The sequence below is a fragment of the Gymnogyps californianus genome, chromosome 1 (genome assembly GCF_018139145.2).
Source record: "Gymnogyps californianus isolate 813 chromosome 1, ASM1813914v2, whole genome shotgun sequence".
NCBI classification, from domain to species: domain Eukaryota; kingdom Metazoa; phylum Chordata; class Aves; order Accipitriformes; family Cathartidae; genus Gymnogyps; species Gymnogyps californianus.
Genome location: NC_059471.1, coordinates 105,510,011 through 105,530,231, shown reverse-complemented (window position 1 = coordinate 105,530,231; position 20,221 = coordinate 105,510,011). Strand labels below are relative to the sequence as shown.

Sequence of the window (20,221 nt, the reverse complement as noted above, 5' to 3'; positions counted from 1 at the left end):
TGATAACTTGCTATTTAAAGAGAAGCGTCTATGAAAAATACTTCAGGCTAGAGTAACGGAAAGGATACAGAATAGGCACTTCAAGAAGGATCTACCAATGCAGGACAGAGTGCTCTAGCCATCAGCTCCTGAAGAAAATCAAGGCAACATCTTTAAACCTCCCCTGCTAAAGGATGAATTATTTAGAATGAAAGATTTAAATACCCACTGAAATAGCAGATGCCCAGAAAATTTAAAAAATTACTTTGTTTATAATCTACGAGTCCATAATTATTATCAGAAGTTCCTGGTTTTCAGTTCTGTCACTTGGATCAAGAGACCAGATTTCCTTACAGGTGCAAATGAAACAGAACAGTGTTTTTCAAACCAGAGAAAAATATTCTCTTAATAAACTTCGTAAGACCTTTTTATTCTGATGAAATTTCTGAAAAGCAGATGGAAAACAGTATGTCCCATATCTTTCCTTGATGAAAAAGCCACCCTAATCCAAAGTCACGTGAAGCCATTTATCCTTTTCACAGTATCTGTAAGATCTGGGGGAAGCTGGCTCTTTTACTGACTAAAGTCATGTTCACAATATTTATGAGATTAAAAGAGGGCTTGTGCACACAAAAATCAGGATTCATATCTTTTCTGAAGAACATTAGTGCCCATGACAAGACACAATAGACCACTTAGCTACAAAAGATGGGGAGGATATAGTATGCTACTAATGAAAGCATTTGAGAACATCAGTGTCATGAAGTGCATTTATACCTATTTTAATCATCTACTATTCTCTGCCTAATTTTCTATGACAGTTAAATAATCTGGACAGAAAATAAGAGATGCTTAAAAGAGGAAAATATTGGATCTATTTCCAGGGTTTTTTTCCTTCTCTCCTAAGCTGCAGAAAAGGACACATTTTACTAGCAGACAGAGCTGAGTCTCCAACCTGGAGAAGTAACTGAGGTTCTTCAGCTCTTCCAAGCTCCTGAACGGCGTGCAGAATTTACAAAGCCTCAGCAACACAGAACTGTCATTCCAGCTGGCAACTACCTTTGCCTATTAAAATATAACACACTAAGGGAGGTGAGTTGGGTTTGTGTAGCGAGGGAGGGGCTACAGGGGTGGCTCCTGTGAGAAGCTGCTAGAAGCTTCCCTGGCTCCAGCCCGGACCCGCCTCAGGCCAAGGCCGAGCCCATCAGCGACGGTGGCTGCGCCTCTGGGATAGCATATCTAAGAAGGAGAAAAGAACTCCTGAGGTGGTGTGAGAGTAAGATGGAGGAAGAAGAAGAAGAACAAGAAGAAGAGGAGGAGGAAGAAGAGCAGCAGCAGCTACAGTAAAGAGAGCAGGAGAGGAAGAAGAACATGGCAGAAGAAGAGGAGCTCCAGCAAGGAGTGGGATGTGAGAGAAACAACCATGCAGACACCGAGGTCAGTGAAGATGGAGGAGAGGGAGGAGGTGCTCCGGAGCAGAGATTCCCCTACAGCCCGTGGTGAGACGGCAGGCTGTCGCCCAGCAGCCCATGAAGGGTTAACGGCAGAGCAGAGATTCCCCTGCAGCCTGTGGAGGACCCCATGCCAGAGCAGGTGGGTGGGCCCAGAAAAGGCCGTGACTCTGTGGGAGAGCCCACGCTGGAGCAGTTCGCAGAGGACTGCAGTGCGTGGGAAGGACTTGAGTTGGAGAAACTCATGGAGGGCTGACCCCCGTGAGAGGGACCCCACGCTGGAGCAGGGGAAGAGTGTGAGGAGCGCCCCCCCCCCCGTGGAAGGAGCGGCAGAGACAATGATGTGAGATGAGCTGACCACAACCCCCATTCCCGCCCCCCTTGCGCCGCTGGGGGGGAGGAGGTAGAGGCATCGGGAGCAAAGCTGAGCCCGGGAAGTAAGGAAGGGCAGGGGGAAGGTGTGTTTTTAAGACATGGTTCTATTTCTCATCATCCTACTCTGATTTGGTTGTTAACAAATTAAATTCGTTTACTTTTCCCCAAAACCGAGTCTGTTTTGCCTGTGACCATAAGTGGTGAGTGATCCTTCCCTGTCCTTGTCTCGACCCATGAGCTTTTTTTGCTGTATTTTCTCCTCCCCGTCCTATCTGGCGGGGAGGGGAGAGTGAGCGGCTGCGTGGTGCTTTGGTGCCGGCTGGGCTTAAAGCACGACAGGAGGACAGTTAGTTAGCTCAACAAGAAGTGGAAAGTCCTGCACCTGGAGAAGAACAATGCCATGCACCAATACATGCTGGGGGCTGACCAGCTGGAAAGCAGCTCGGCAGAAAAGAACCTGGGGGTCCTGGTGGACACCAAGTTGAACATGAGCCATAAATGTGCCCTCGCTGCAAAGAAGGCTAATGGTATCCTGGGTTGCATTTGACAAAGCATTGCCAGCAGGTGGAGGGAGGTAATCCTTCCCCTCTAACTCAGCACTGGTGAGGCCACACCTGGAGTGCTGTGTCCAGTTCTGGGCTCCCCAGTACAAGAGAGACATGGACATACTGGAGAGAGTCCAACAAAGGGCCACAAAGATGATGAAGGGACTGGAGCATCTCTCCTATGAGGAAAGGCTGAGGAAGCTGGGACTGTTCAGCCTGGAGAAGAGAAGGCTTGTGGGGGATCTCATCAATGTATGTAAATACCTCAAGGGAGGGTGCAAAGAGGATGCAGCCAGGCTCTTTTCAGTGGTGCCAAGTGACAGGACCAGAGGCAATGGGCACAAACTGAAACACAGGAGGTTTCCTCCGAACATCAGGAAAGACTTTTTCTCTGTGAGGGTGAGCAAACACTGGCAATTGGCTCTGGGCAGCCCTGCCTGAGCAGGGGGCTTGGACCAGATGACCTCCAGAGGCCCCTTCCAGCCTCATTCATTCTGTGACATCAGTTGATTCCCCACATAAACAGAATACATCACTTTGCTCCAACAAATAGCTCAATGGTATCTTATTGAGCTATTTATGGCATTCAAATCATTACAAAAACATTTTATACAGGTAACAAAGTGGCAAAACTGGTGGCTTAGTAAGGAACATAAGCTTGTGATGATTAAAAAAAAACCTGGAAAAAAAAAGCTGAAGTGTATATATATATATATATATATGAACTAGCCAAATGCTTTAAAAACCAATGTCCTTGGATGGAAGAGGTCTTAATTGCTTATCAGGCAGTCCATCTGGGCCATATCATGTCAGTATTTAAGCATACAAAATGTATCTAAATGCTGCTGTGTAAAGCTTAACACAGAATTCATTTGTTTTTGTGGGAGAACTCTCTGCTATTTTTAACCACTGACCCAGCAATATATTTTCTGCTAGAGTTCTAACAAATCATCTATTCAACTGAATGCTATAGGGCTTCAAGGGAGAAGATTAAAGGTAAATAACCACTTCACAGAAAATTCAAGTTTTTCTTTGGAAAGCTAAGGTTACTCGATATGCACAAATATGTCAAGTCAATTATGGGAAGAAAGCACAGGCATAGTTAGTGCTGGAAGTCACTCCAGGGTACCTGTGCAAATACACATTCTCTGAAGGCTGCTTTCCACTGCTTGTTCCAGTTGCATTATCCTTATAGGCAAAAAGGGCAGAATGGGAGGAACAGTAAGCCTGTATGATACAGCACAGACACACCAAACCATCTCTTGAAAACTAGAAGGTAGGTTTTACAGTACCTTAGGGTAAGACCTGCACATAATTGCACTACTTCCAGAAAATCTGTTTAAAGTTTCCTGAGAAATGTCTGTATGGTGTAGATATACCCATCAAATCTGAATGGAAGAATTGCTGCCATGGAAAAATGTGGTGGTTTTAAAAAGACAAGGGTGGAAATTCAACACTTGTGATTTGGCAAAGATGACATCCCCTTGTGTCCGAAATTGAAGACGCTCCCTCTCAAGTACTAGCCAAGTGCCTGGGGCAATTTAGAAACGACAATTCCATTGACCGCCAGAATGGCAGAAAGTATAAAACTTAACAGGAATTGTCCAACCTTCCTCAGCTACAGATTTTTATAACTACTGCAGATGTACACTGGATTTGTGGCTGTTTATTTTACCCTGGGTAAAAAGTTCAACTCCATTTGACTCCTTTAAAAAGAGAAAAAGAAATACTAACTGGAAAGTATGAATAACCAAAACCAGAGAGGAACTGCTTTTCTGCAGAAAGAACATCTCTAGTTTCCCAGTCCTCAGCGTGCTTCTCTGCACCACCAACTACTGCTAGAAAGTGCCTGTATTTAACAACCAAGTGGACCTCTCCAGTGCCTGTTCTCAAGAACAGTCAGAGCCCATGCTCACACTAGCAAGTCGTGAAGTGGAACAACACAGTAAATAGGGATGACTGAGACATTTGTTACCAAAATGTACTCCTATGTGAGCTAAAATGCTACTGTACACAGACCCAGGAGGATTTACATTGACTGGATTAAGCAGGTTTGTCAACTGGTGCAAAATCCAACTGTCCTGAGGATGAGCGCCACTGACAACTCCTCATCTTTCCCTATGCCAGTTCACTGAACTTGGTCTGTCCTGGTACAGATAAATCCTAGAGTGCTTATTCATCTACCCATGCTTCAACATCGCTGCTTTCCTTTACCAGAAAAAAAAAAATAATTAAGGCATTATAACCACTCTGATACATGACATTAATTGCATCACGCAACTACTACCTGTACTTTTGCCTCTAGTCTAAGAGGAAGACTAGAACTGTTTCCCATGATGCAGACCAGAACTGCAACCTCCATGACCAACAAGCAATTTCAAGAATTTTCTAGTGTAATGTACTGAAATCAAGTCATAAGGTAACTATTGTTCTTACTTGATATGAACTATACTGTTCTGTACGATCCCATTCCAATACCCTTGGTAACCTTACAACATCCTTTTAACAAGCTATCGACACATTTAATTCATGTCAACTTTGCTTTATTATTCTGACACCTCAATATGGCAACCCAACTTCAAATAAAGTTGCAGAAATCCTAAGCATCGCTTCATGATTTTAAATATTTTTTGACGGTAGAGTTCTTCCCTTCAGCTAAATCTTAAGACAGAAAGTAGAAGGAAGAGTTACAGAAAAACAAGACACTGAGAAGTCCCATTGCAGTCTGAAAGACATTACTAATTACATATTCAAAACACAACATTTTAAGGGAGAGGATGAAGAAAACAATCACAAAAGAAACGGCACCGAACAGGACAGACAGAATTGGCTTTTGCAACGTCCCCAAGGGTGTGTTTTGGTTTTGCAATATAAATCCCCAAACCACAATGGTTGTCGTTTTGGAGTGTCAGCCTGTGGCAAACAGCTAATGCCCTCAAAACTTCTTCAGAAGGATACCACAGAGTGAATGGAGAACAGCATTCTAATTCAACTCATGGCAAGAAATGCAGCAAGGCTGTGGATTGACTACAGGTCAAAATTAGCAGCTAGAAACAGGAAGTCAACAATTAGTCTTATAAATGCTGAAAGACCAGAACCAGCTGAGGTAGCGCTAACTTTGCCCTCCACAGATGCAGACTGACAGGTATAGGGACCTAATGGTTAAAGAGGAAGGGTTAAAAGAAAGCAAGTCTTCAGACATCTTTAGTCTGGCAGCTTGTCCTATATTTACAGCTTTCTCTAAAAATACTTAAAAAAGTCTTCACAGGAAGTTGTGAACCAAAAGTCAAGAGGCAAATCTCTCTTGCTCAAATTTTGTCATGCTAATCTGGAGCACACAAATACTTGAAATAGCACATGACCACAGCACACTGTATGCATTTGAACGCAAGCAGTGATCTGGGGTCTGCTTGTGTTTGTCCTCCCTCCCAGCTATATAATGTGAGTGTTGCATCCAGAACATGCTGCAGAAGAACAGAATAGGCACAGTGGAACAGAATAATAAAGTAACAATAGCTTCATTTTATTTGTCAAGGGACAGATGAAATCGTATTCTCTTATTGCTCATAACTGAATGTTTCAGAGCTTAGTTACGATACTGCTGCAGTAGGCGGTGCTGAATATTTCATCAGTGGTGGGCTAGAAAACATGGAGCTGAGGACATCAGTTTGGAAACAGAGCAGCAAAGACAGAATTAAAAATTCAGCTCACCACCTGCCCATTTGACTGATGCACAAAGCTCTGACGTAGCTTCTGATTCAGAAGCTGTGCCTGCTGTGCCACTCCCAGCAATAAATTGCCTTTTACATACATGGATAAGCAGTCTAATCAAATAAGGATTTAAAGCAGGATGTGCTCAAAGGAACTGCTGATTTCTCTTAAAGCCTACCATTGCTCTCTCTGAGCTTTTGTACATATTAAATAGTATATGAAATTTATCAGAGGGAAAAGGTGAGTACAAATACCAAGGTAACCAAATAATCTGCTCACCTACAGTGTGCAAATAAGTATCACTTCTCACATTTTCGTGCCACTCTCCTATTCATGGGGCATACTCCTGCCCGTCAGAAACACCACTGAACATCAAGAACTACATCAGCTGCCGAGAGTGACCTGGTTTGCAGCACGTTTGCATCACGGCCCCTTGAGAAATCATTTGCAGCCAGAATGCCAAATGGTCTCCTATACAAATGACCTGCTTATGCTTTCCAAGCTTTGTCATAACAGTCATGGTCAGACAGACCTCTTTCTGCAACTCACACACTGATCCTTTTTCCCCTGCCCCAACATGAACAAAAGATAGCCATCAGTATTCTTACACATCTGGAATTTGCTGCTACAATACGTGCCTGTCACCCTAATGGGGCATTTACACATTACACATTGGTCAAATGCTTAGCAAAAAAATCCTCACTTCATGTAAGTGCTGCTTTCTACCCTTCGGAGTGCTATGGGTCTTCCTATGTATCTATATACTCAAATCAAGACATCTTCTGTTTAAGCCAACGGACATCAACTGGTGATGAACACCTGCAGATAAGGACTACAACTCTTTTAAATTTTACCCTAACTTCCTGCCACTGTCTCTGCTGGAGTTCTGAAAATAACCAGAAGTTTTAAAAGGCTGTTTTTAGCGTAGAAGCTGGATTTCGTACCTTAAAACTATGGCTGTAAACCTGCCTTTTGAGGTAGGAACTTCAAACATATCCTGTATTTTAAAGGAACTTCAAATGTCCAACTGCCGGATTGTAATTCATCTGATCACCAAACATTAATTAAAAAATCTTCAGATTGTTGAAGAAAACATTCTCTATGCAGCTGCTATGCCCCAGGAATAACTCTAGATTCTATTTCATATAATTCTAATTCATTGCTCAGCATAAAGACTTCAAAAATAACAGACAGAAATTACACGTGTACACCTTATCTTCAGGCACATATACTTTGCAACGACAGAACACTACCTATTTCTCACAGATGAACCTTTGGTAGTGGACTGTCAGGAAGACATAAGGGAAATTTTAATGTATTTCTAGTTTAGTTTCTAAAAAAATAATTAAATCCCAAGACCTGAGATTCAAATTTGTCAACAGCTAATAATGGAGAAACTGTGCAAAATAGGGCATAATATTTCTAGCAATGAGAAAATCTAGTAAAAACCAGCACCTTATTAGATACAAGAGAAATTAAACCCACAGTACAAATTCACAGGAAACTAGATGTCATTTATTTTGCTGCTCACAGAACTACTTGTTCAATTTAGGGAAAAACTACCTTTGTCAGAGCTGTGTCTTCTAAAGCAAAAATTATTCATTCCTCAAGGTGAAAACTGTTCATGAAGAACTCTGCAGTAAAGCATGGAACTAGAAACCGAAAGTATAATGAACAAAAAAAGTGAACTAAAACATTAGCCATCTAACTTGCATCCCAGCCTAAGAGCAGAACTATTTTCAACTATGCTTCCTTACATGTAATTTATTGTTCAGACACTGTGCGTGTGAGGTGTTCTTACCTAGGTTATTTTTCAACTTTTCCACTGACTCAGACTTTTTAAGTCAATGGTTCTAACAAAAGGTATTTAATTAAACATTTGTCTTTTTAATGAGAGTTATAATATTTCTTGTGTATGTTACGAAGTGCAATTTTATTAGTATTTTACTTCTCCACAGATTCTGCAGCTGTAATAAATTTCCTTTTCCATGGGTTTAGGAAGAGTACAGAGAATAAAAAATTCAATAATTTCAGAACAGAATTTGAAACAGACTGATCAGGGTTCAAAGCTAGAAGGATACTGTCTCCTTTAACAGATGGGAATGACCTCAACAAACTTTCATTAAAACCAATGTATAAAACCAAGTATACAGCCAATGTTACCAACAAGAAGAACGTTGATACTGAAAGAGAATAGGCTTTCTTCTCATTACTGAAAACTACCTTATCTAGTACAGCCCAGATCTGATAGTACTTTCTTTAATTTTTGCTGCCTGGTAACTCCTAGTATGAGAACTGACTTTTCATTGCTTTAAACTTTGCAATGCTTTGAAGAGTTTTTAGTACACCCAAAACCACAAAAAAATCAAGGTAGGGAAAAAGTACTCAAGAGACTGTGATAGACTTTTTCTTTGAGATACCTTAGCTTCTCTCATCTTATTAGGAACTAGTATTCTACTAATTTTAGGCTCTTTTTTTCCCTAAAAATTAGTATTACATTTGAGATTAGGAGTCAGATTTCTGTAAGCCACTTAGCAGTTAATAGACTTTTGCTCCCATGTCACTTCAAAGCCTCTGAAATTCCCATTCCATTTCAGTATTTAGGAGGGAGAAGAAAATTTAGAAGAATGTCCTCCCCAACAAGCATTAACATTACCAAGAATAGAAGAAACTGAAACTTCAGGCAAAAAACCCAAGGGAATGATAGTGGTGCAGAAAAAAAACAAACTGAGCATCTCCAAGACCTAACAGTATTGGTATCTCTTTTGCTACTGAAATGATACGCTTTCAAATGATCAATAAGGTGGGTTTTTTTTCCCCCAAACAGCTCTCTACAACTACAGACTGAGACTGTTGGTTGTGCCTTACAATTGTGCAACACAGAAACATACGGTGAAGGATAATTACTAATTCAGCTATCTTTTTGTTTCTTCCCAACCCCTTCCCCAACTTCCTGATCTCATCCCCAGCCCTCTCAAGCTACCTCACAACTAGAAGCACATCTCCTTCCCAACCTGTGCTCTGGGCAAATGAATCCACCACTACTCCCCGTCCGTCCCCTCACTGTGTCCTAAATGCATCCTAATCCTTACTGCAATGGTGCACCTCCCTCCCTTGTGTTTTAAAGAAATCAATAATCTATTTAGTCAGCTGAAGCTCGTTATTTGTGAAACTAATCCATTAACTGCCATTTGGCAGAGTATTACATGTTGTGAAAAAAGCTGTTCCAAAGACAATAACCGTCCCATCTCCGGTCTTTGCATTCAACCATGTATTATTTTTCTTAAAGAAGCACATTAGCAACATGATGTCCAGAGCTGTGGCTATATCTGAAATTAATATAAGCTAAGAGAAGTTGCCTTGCTGCAATAGCGGCACACAGCAGAGTCTGAGTGCTGTGACGGAGATCTCTCTGTTGCAGCAACGCCACAGCCAAGAGCAGGAACCTCAACGGGAGGAAAAACCATTCTCCCTCACAGCTATCTGCTGTGACAGCACTCAAGGAAGATGCAAACGTGGGACTGTTGCTACTTGACTGGTCTACCGCCCAGCCTGTGCGCTGGAAAAAATGGGAGGAGAGGAGATATCCATTTGACCAACTAACCAAGAACTAAATGCGTGACCAGTAAGATACTGCCAAGTTGCACTTAGCAACTTCCAGTTGATACTTACACTTTTCTCGGATGCTTGGGTCTGCAACTCATTTTTTAGCTGGGGGATTTCCAAAATGTCTACATCAGATAATGTAAATACTTACCACGTAAATTAAACATCCAAACCCAGGAAGGATTTGCTAAATCTCATTGTCAATAGCTGTGTCCCTATAGCATGGAGGCTCCAAATGTAAATTAACGTATTTCAGGGAAGACATTTACAACAATATGATGATGCCACTGCATGGGTTATACAGGATTTGTCTTCCAAGTAGTCATTATAATTTAATTTATAATTTAAGAACATTGGCAAGTTTACTCTCCTGTTTTTCAGCTGGGACAGTATATCAACAGGAGAAGTAAGATGCTGTATTTTAGCTTTTGGTGGTAATTTCTCATCACAGAAATATCTCCCTTTTTCTACATTAATAATTTACATACCAACTTCATCCTGGATCTCCTCTGCCACAGCAGGCACATTGTAGAGGAAGGAGAGAGACTGGTTCATGCGTTCATATATCACACGTAGATGTGTCATAACCTACGGAAATAAAAGTATTTTAAGGAGGGGAATACTACTGTGAATTTGACATTATCACAAATTTTATAGGTTATAGAAAGCAAGACAGTTTTCCTTTGTGCTAGGTATAAGATTTCAGTATGCTCTATGTACTGAAACTGTCCAATCCATTGCAAAATTCACCTCTCTTCTACAGCTGCTACAAAAATAGTGTTCTAGATGCTCTGCCATAGCAACTACCTGAAATCCCATGGGAATGCAGTAATTTAAAGTAGGGGGTTACATTTGCTGTGGGGCAGAGCATGTACACAAGCAGCTATTGTAGCAGAAATCCACAGCGTCCTTTACCCTTCAACAACATTTACGTTTGCCCATACCCGTAAGTTTTCACATAATACACAAACCAAGTGAGGTGCAATGATTGCTGCATCAAAATGTTTCAGCTGTTTGTTTTTTTTTTTGCTATATCCTAATATTGCAAAAAGAAACAGCGCGCTCTGAAAAAAGCTTCAATTTTCTTGGTAAAAACATTTGCAAGAATTTTCAGCTGAAAATAAAAATATTTCCACCCAGAAGCACTACTGCATTGTCTCATGTGATTACAACTCTATTGCCTCAGGTTCCCGCACACTGCTATGGGCTGAGTCCCGACATCCCATGATATATGGTCCCCCAGGGTACTCTCCACAAGCATCACCTCTCTTCAGTAGAAAGGGAAACAGAGGTGCATCTTAGAAGACTTAGAAGACTGACAGGGCAATTAGGCCTAAAAAGGAAAATCGGTGGTGGATAGCAATTTTAATGAAACAACAGTATGATTGCTTCAAATTCAAATACAGTATTTATGCTTTTGAACAAAATACTTTGTCTTCCATTTTCCACTGAAAAAAATTTTCATGAACAGATCCTCCAGCCTACATTCCCCCAACCTTCTGACCAATTCAAGAAGCAAAGATACTACAGAAGTACTCATTCCTATGACGATATAACTAAGCGATACACTGCACTTCTTGTATTTAAATGTCAGTTTCCATTCTTCCACTGTGCTGCCACACAATCTGTAGTCTGCATAATTTCACTGTTTTTCGTTATTAAATAATCCAGTGTTTTAGAAACTAAAAAGTCATATTAGATGCAAAAGGACATGCTTTAATGTCTAAGATAAGGGAAAGACAACCGTCACTGCAGAAGACTGTTAGAAGTGTGCATTTCTAACTCTAGCAATTTCCAGACAGCATGACCTCAATGTACAAGTCTGGCTGGAATAGATGTTTGAGAAGTCTAATATGCAAATTGTGCTATTCAGGGAGGTATATGGTTTTGATTTGGCTTTTAGCGATGCCAGTCAGTTCGAAAACCGGCTTCCCATTGCATCCTGCAGAGGGAACAGCGGCAGATTCTGCAGATTACAGCACACTTTTTTTACAGCTTATCCATTGTGCCTACAATTTTAATTGCTGTTTTGAAAGCCAGTTACATCTTCAATCTTTTTTTTTTTTTTTTTTTTGCTTTCTCACCCTCCGTGATTTATGAAGGCAACATAAAAGCCATTCCAAAACATACACATTGAGGACTGCAGTAACATTCAGCAGTTAAAATGCCATGAACTACAGTGCCTATTTTAAAAGAACATGTTAAACTCGAGTGCATCGCAGTAATCACATTTATAGACACTACAAGTAGCTCTGCAATGACTATAGAAAGGTTGACTGCAGTCAGATGGCTACACCACTTCTGCTTCTGCCACTTCAGCTGAGGGAAACAACCTTGTGTGGTCGCTAAATCTATTACTGACATTTTTCCAGAGGTATTATTTACCAAAGCACTAACAAAGGCTCTGGGCATTAATGCTCTGGAGGGCTCCTCAGGAAATGCCCACGACTGACTCACTGTCTGGACAGACAAAATACCTGTTTTTCAGTTCTTCTCAGAAGACAAATTATACCCACCCTACTCCTACATCACTTTGCCTTAATGTTCTGCCGGAAAGCAGATTATTGTTTATTGCATGTAAAGCTGTCCACAGAAAGGAGTCAGGTATTTTTTAAAAAATAGGTTTACAGAAACTTCACAATGGTTATGAACAAACACAACCCCATTAACCCTCAGTGGGGATTACCTGAGATCTGATTTGGGCAGCTTTCTTTGGATCTACCATGCGGACGTGTTCGAAGTGTTTGAGAGTATGCTGTCTGTCTTTCTGCTCAGCACGCACGTACTTCTTCAGCATGTTGAATACGTGACGAGGCTATAGGGGAGAAATAGGGGAAAAGATCAGTTTAGAACAACACATGTTTTAGTTCCTTGCACTGGAGATGTATCACAAACCAAAAGCACTTGGCCAGCTGGTGCCTGCAGCTATCTGCCTGAAGGCAGGTCTGACTCCTATAAGGAACATCCACTCACTCAACCCATTCGGCAGAATGCACTGTTAAATAGTAGTTGTAGGCAGTAGATAAGGTCCCTGGGGAGGGCATTCAGATTTCCTCCCCGACCATAAGGGGAAGTTTGGCTGTTGCCTTTTCTCGTCTAACTGCTATACTATTGGCCCAACAAGACAGCAAGTGCCACCTTAGCATGCTAGTTAACAGACATCCAGCATCAATTTCTTTTGGGCTTTGCGTCCATTCTCTCCATCTACTTCTCCTCTCCCCCAACTCAGGAAGCTCCCACGATCCAAGCTTCCAGTTTTGCAACCTTCACCACCACCAGGCAAATCCCTCCCAGAAGATCCCCCGAAACCTGGACTCCATTGGAAGCATTTCAAAGATTCCCCACGTATGCTCCACTACGCTGAATACTCAACCAGTATCAACATCTGACAACTACAGTTAAACTTTAGCAACAAAAAAAGATTACAATTGCTAAGTTTTATCAACAGTAAACTGAATGTACACATTCAGATCCAAATCAGAAAGTAACCTGCCCAACAGCTGCACAGAAGACCATGTGAAATGAAAGCACTACTCTATCTAAGCCAAGGAATAATCATCAGACTTGACTGCAAAACTTAAAAAAAACCCCAACCAAACCAAACCAAACAAACCAAAAAAACTCAAGACACTCCTGTCCTGTCACTACTGCTATGCCACCAGGGAGAAAAGAAAGAGGAAAGGAACCACTGAGCTGAGATACAGAAAGTACACATCCAGAATACACAACTGACTGAAAAGCCGTAAGAAAAAAGGGCCACCTACTTGGTTCTTCTAAAGGTACTCAGCTTGGGTGCCAGATTTTGTAAAAATCTTAGTCTATGTAGATATTGCAGGTGATTTTAATTAGTAAAACCTATTAAATATATGCCTTAAGGCATATAATTGAATACAAACAAAGGAGAGGTCTGTAGCTGAAGGGAACATGAAAATATACCCAGACTGATGATAGAGCAGCAAAGACTAAGAAATGTGTGTTTCTGTGTACTTTCCTACTCTGTACAACAACACAGTGCCAAAACAGGGAAGTGTTCTCTAGCATTCAGCTAAGATATTTGTTTTTAACTCAGCGTTTATGATGGATTCTAGAAATCCGCCCCCAACCAACTCTGCTTGTGCTGTTGTGCTTCTGCATCCTACCTGAAGCTGCCAAGCAGCGAAAAGCATGAAGCTGAGGCAGGTGAGAAGAAAGGGAAAGGTGACCTTACTGTGCAGCAGATTAAAGAATGACCAGAAGTGGTGAACAGCTGGTCTGGGCACTGGCAGGGATACAGGGAAAAGGGTGGGGAAGTGACAAAATAAGCGTCAGAGGCTCCATGCACAGCTTTCTGAAGCAGGAAGAACTGTGGGTGAAGCTGAAGTTTTAAGAAGACTTACATTCATGGACAAATATAGAGCCTAAACTAAGTTAACATTTACACAAGAGATGAATACTAAGCTATGGAGCTCAAAGATTTAAGAATCTCTTCAGCTTAAGAGAAGCAACAGATTTAAAAATGTCTGAGGAAAGTAAACCAAAGGTTATTTGAAGAAGATTTGTCGGACAGAAATAGAGAGATGTGAAGCCATTCCCTGCCAGAGGATTAAACTCAGTGGCTTCATGACTGCAAATTCCTTCATGAAGAAAATAACCCCAAGCCCCCAAAGCCAAGCACCCTAGGATGAAGTTGCAAGAAATTGTGGACAAATGCTGGAAAGTAATCCTCACAACACTGCGGCAATGGCCAAACAAACTGAAATGCCAACTGTAGAGCTTTATAGGAACAAAGGCTAGAAGACCAGAAAGTTTAACAACAAAAAGAAAATTTCGAAGACAGAAAATGTAGTTACCTTTCCCGACAATTCAGCTTTCCTTGCCCCCAAGACACATCAAGATAGCAGGTTAGGGCAGACTAGAGAGAAAAGGATTAACTTCTATTTCTTCAAGAGAGATTCCAATTTAAGTGTCATGTCTAACACCAGAAGGGCATAGTTTCTGTTTTCCCTTGGTGTGTTTGTATTCACTGAAATATGTCAATGAAACTTTTACATTAAGAGTCGCAAGTAGACTTGTTAACAGGACAACAATCTTGAAAATACCTGTCAAATACCACTAACAGTAGTAGTCACTTGGGTAAATTGGCAGTCCGCCTTCAGTGCCTTTTCTAACATTGAGAAACGTTCCAAACTTATCACTATAAAGGAGAAATGGATACGCATGCCTCTAGCGTGTCTGGCCAAGAAATCTCCCTGTGATGGCAGCAGAAAACCATACTTCAAGTTTAGGACAATGCAGAAAGAATATTAAATGCAAAGTGTTTCCTTACAGGGGCAGAGACTTCGCTTTTTCTCAAGCAAAAAAAAGCCCACTAGAAACTTGCTGTATGTAGGTATACAAGCCTAGAGAGTTTCAGTGTTTTGTTTTTAAAGTAGCCATACGCATGTTTTAACCCTGATGGTAACTATTGATCTAGTGATCTCACATTGCCTAAAAGCTTGTGACGTTACTTTAACAACAAGTGATTCAAAGCTAAGAAGTCCTTGTGAAGCATTCAGTCACCTTGCACAGATGCACAAGGCCTTCCCGGTCAGCAAGGCACTGCACTACACACAAGTTCCTAGGGTGGATGCAGGCACCTATGGAAACGACAGGATTCCCTGAACATAGTATCGAGACCTGAGATATATATGTACCCAGGCTCCCCTGAAATGGAAGCTGAAATGGATTAGAAGTCTTAGCATATAGACTTGTTATCGCCAAAAATTTCTTTATGGTGACCTTTAAGGAAACATGCCCTACCTCAACTGTTAAGGTAATACAGTGGGTCATTTCCACACTGATGAAAAAAACCGCAAAGGGTGGCGGTATCCCCATAACATCTGACGTACACTAAAACAGCTCTGCTTCCTTGCTGGAAGTCCCAGTCACACTGGATCAGGTCAGACGTCCAACCTTCCCAACAACTTTGCAATGCTACTGCCACATGGCTTCAGGGCCATGGCTGAAGGCGAAACTGCCAGAGCTGGTGATGGGCAATGACAGCTCTCCAGTGGGCTTTGCATACCTGAGTGTGGCGGTTACCGTAAACGAGGACCAACTTCTACAGCTGAATGTAACTTAGTAAAAAATAAAAAATTAATTGATCATTTTCTCCTCAATGCCTAGAACTGTAGATCTACTGCTTGCAGAGTTTTAACAAACTTCTGGATCAGCAGAAGTACTTCACCCGAAGTCCCACCTCTGTATTGTATTTCACACACATTTTCTTTTAAATGCCATTATTGAGTGAACCGGTTCTGCTTAAAAATCCCACCCACACAGGCACTTTTTGCAGATACTTTCAGCAGGATTCGCCCCCAAATCAAGTACACCAAGCAGTGATATGAACTCTTGTGATGGTAGAGCAGAGGGGCCACAGTGAACGGTCAAGCACAGAGGTGAGGGAAGGCTCCACAGGCTGAGGAGATGCAGTCAGACCCTGTGTCTGAAGCTATTATATCCACAGCTGTCTATTACTTCGACCCTAGGCAGGAACCTTCAGATTAAATTATAAATGAAAGTGGTGCTATTATCAGCTAAATTAAGTTCCCAAGGCCTCAGCTCTGACACTGTCTATGGCAGAAGAACAAACGGCTGACGCATCCCAGTGCCAGCTTGGCACCTCCTACTCTTCATAAATAATGTACCAACCACCAAACTCCATTAAAAAATTCTGGGTTTAGCACTTGAAATTCTGCTGCATGTTTTGCCAGGGAAAACTCAGTGTGTTCATGTCTGTAGTCACCTTAATAAAAAACATCTCACAGAATAACTAACTTGTATCGGCCACCAGGGGCTACCTAAGCCTCATGAAATAATGACACTATTTTCAGTCGTCTGTACTTGTTTTGTTGGCTTGGGTTTTTTCGGTCTTCCTCTGAAAGGGACCATGATACTCCCAACACGACTTCTGTTACCCCCATGTTTTTAGCTACCCTGGCCGACGCTGCTGGCGACTGTCATTTATCCAGTGACAAGAATGGCCAGTGACTTCCTAAGCAACAGGATCCAGCACCAAATTCAGAATGCATGTTATTTCATTAGCAATGCTGTTTAGTTTGGAATAATATTGGCTACTGAGTACTCCAAAACCCTGCACTGGCTGGCAAGAAGCTTAAATCCACAGTCTTATGGCACACACTCACTACTCAGGCAAACGCAGAAAAAAAGACACGGGCACATCTAATCAGGTGCGCAGCGGGCAATGCAGGGTGAAGCAGTGTGAACGCTACCGTTACATGCTGCTTCCAACTATTTCAAGCACACACTGTCACGCCGTTTGCTCCCATAAAACTCATTCCAAAGCTCCCCCTTCTCAGCAGATTCAAACACCTGTTTTTTATCTAAAACTAAGCACAGATCAATCGTAGCTCTTTTACAAGCTATCGTGACAGGCCAACAGACGCACTCATGTCTGTGGGTATTTTAGTTGTTAGTTTAAAATCCTGTTTATGCTGGAGAATGTTGTCAAAGTATTACTTTAGATAGTTTTCGTGAGTATGTTGGGACTTGCATGTATTCAATACATTTCGTACAAAGTAGACAAGTTCACAGACTACGTATGCAGTCTACATAGACTACCTAGGCTGACAATGCAGCATTAGGAAGCTAATTTTCTACCTAAAACTGTAGAGAATATGCCTTGTCTCTTATTTGGAAGACAATTCTTTCTGTGAAAATATATATATGCACCAGCGCAGAGTTAAGGACCTGTAACTGCAACCCCCTGGTTTGAAAGCTTAACCAAGCAGTCCTGACAGCTGGTTAACAGGTTTCCAGCTCTAGAAAGCACAAGCCCAAACGAAGCAGAAAACGCAGATGGCTCCTTGGCTACCTGGTGGTGAGTTCCAGCCCCACTGACTCTGTAATCCAGTGCCTTTATTTCAGGTGGCATCAGCATCGAGATAAGGTCACCCCCATAAAGGAATCATATATGAGATCTAAAATGCCTGAAAAATAGTTTCTAGCGAGTAATATATACACACATAAATATGAATATGAATATATATGCATGCAGATGCCCCCTATGAACTCTACATTGATCCTAGTCTACTATTTCAGATTTTAAGGGAGCGATGAAACAGTGCAATTTCATTGAGCTTGGAAAATGGAAACATCAAATGTAGTTTGGATTGCTACAAATATAACTTACACTCTCCTCGTGGAAATCCAAAATACTTACTACAGAGAAACAACACAAAAATCATATTAAAGCACTTCTGTGTATTTAAAATACAACTTCCCGGCTCTGTGCCATGGAACTTCCATGGGAAATTCTGAGCTGGCTTGTCACTTTGATCAAAATTCTCTCTAAATCAGAGAGGAAAGTTTCACAATGCTGTATTGAGCTATTTAATCTTGCCTTTAGAGAAAAATCAGTCACCAGTCCTTTCTGATTACTGCTCTTGAAATGTGCAACAATTGCTTCTTTTCATTCATTTATTAGGAATACTTCGTATACCATATCAGGTATATATTTTACCTGTTATGTTATTAACTTGCAGGTCATGTTTGACACAGGAGTAGTAGTTCATTTTAGGAACATTCAAGAAAGGCTGGCTAGGAGGAATGCAAGACTTTTACTCATGGGTGAGACACAACTAAACCCCCATCCAGCTACCTTTCATGTGGAGTTAAAGATGCCTTCTCATCATTTCTGCTAATTTATAAAGAAAACATGTTACCCTACGCATCACAAATACATGGCTATAATGGTACTCAAAACTTCCCTTTGCCTACCCTCCCAAGGACTTTTCCTCGGGCAGAATAAAATGAAAACAGGATTTGCTTCAATCTCATTATTTGCTTTTCAGGATTTGAATTTACTCAACTTTGACAAATTAAGACAAATTTTGTTTCTGCTCACTCTTTTAAAACTTTGCATTTTAGATATAATGAACCTGTGAGGGTTTTGCAGAATTTAATACCCATCTGGAATTGCCTCTTCTGTCTTTAGTTCACTTGTACAAAAAACCTACCGACAAGCCTAGGTATATGACTATACCATATGCTCAAGCCCACAGACTGGGGAAAAAAAAAGACATTCTGGTTTTATTCACATAAAAGCCTCAGAAGCTGCTGAAAAATGGAGTTAGGTGACCACGTTTCTGGAAGTCTCACTTGGTTTAAAAGCAGAGCTGAAATCCACGCTATTTCACAAAAATCCTACAAAATTAAGTATATGTGAGAAATTCCACAGCTGTAAGTTTATGGGTTTGGAGAAGCAGAGCTAAAGGGTGGAGTATTAGAGCTGGACTGCTCTTTCCTACTGCACAGGAGGATTTTTATCACTAGATCACGCTTTGGCCTGCCTCCAACTGCATATTTCCACAGCAACCTCGTTGGACTCAGGAAAGGCTTCGAGCTTCCCGAAGGCAGAGGCACTGAGTAAGGGCCCCTCTGCAGACCCCTCTTCCATGTCCAAATAGCCAAATTTGACTAGTTTCAGCCCGCATTGTGCCCTCTCCGTATGAACAGTCACTGCTCCCATAGCACAAAAGGTACCAGAGCGAATTCTGAAGGCAACAAGAAAAAAAAACATGGCAAAAAAAATTCAAATGGATTAATGTACATGCTAGGGTTGATCTTAATGATCCTGCTCTGTTCAGCAATAATTTACATTTCAGTAAAATAGTGCCGAACTAGAAGAGAATCGCTTTAAACTGATTTTAATGATTATATGGTCACTTCAATCTATGTGCAAAGTAAGGAGGCTAATTATTTACCTTTCAAAATTTTCCCGTATGTTTCCTTGCTCTGAAACCCCTTCTTTCCCCACTAGGAGCTGGACTGCTTTTCTGCTTCTCTTTGCCTCCTGCCACCAGCTTCCCACAGAGAATGTGCCTCTCTTACCAACAAAGATTAAACAGGGAGACATAAATCCAGCAAAATTTGACATGCACGTGAAAGAGGGAATATAAGCAAATTACAGAATCAGTCTGCTCACAGAGAATGATGGATTTGAATTCCTCTATTTAAACTGCAAAATGAAAGGGAAAATTTCCAACTGTTTTAAAAACTAGAGGCATATTGGTTCCAGCTGCCGCTAATCCTCCTTTTCTGTAGTAAGGCCATCAAGCAGGATGAAACAATACAGTATTTTGACACTGGATACTGAACAGCTGCACCCCATTTTCAAAGGCAACAAAGTATAGCAGCACAGCTAAGCTGCATCAGGAAACAGGGATGAGGATCAAATTTTAAGTTTCTGGGCAGCCTGCATGACAGTGCTTCTGAGAACAGAACAACAGTACAAATATTGTCTTTTGCTCAAATTTATTTTCTAGTAGACCTTGAAGCTATGCAATTTCATCTCTGTACGCTCCTTGACTTCCTTGCTGCCCAGAGTGGCACTCTGAGGCACGCCTCTGACACTGGCATTGCGCAATCGTCTGCGTAACACCTGAAAAAAACCTGCAGTTAAAGTTTTTGGTCCGGTACAGAAACTATTCATAAAGGATTCCCAGACTTTTGTAGTTTTATGTAGAACGGCACTGAAAACAGCTGATTTTCTAGGTATGTACAAGAATGTAATGA

General features: G+C 41.3%; 1 protein-coding gene across 4 annotated transcripts in view; it reads right to left on the bottom strand.

Annotated features, from left to right (window-relative positions):
- APP (amyloid beta precursor protein) overlaps positions 1–20,221 on the bottom strand; it is a 230,495-nt gene that overhangs the window by 40,516 nt on the left and 169,758 nt on the right. For all 4 annotated transcript variants that reach the window (XM_050915531.1, XM_050915532.1, XM_050915533.1 and 1 more), the window contains 2 exons: positions 12,354–12,482; positions 10,156–10,255 (listed from right to left, as the gene is read on the bottom strand). In XM_050915531.1, coding sequence (XP_050771488.1) covers positions 10,156–10,255; positions 12,354–12,482 — 229 coding nt within the window. The remainder of the gene's footprint in view (positions 1–10,155; positions 10,256–12,353; positions 12,483–20,221) is intronic.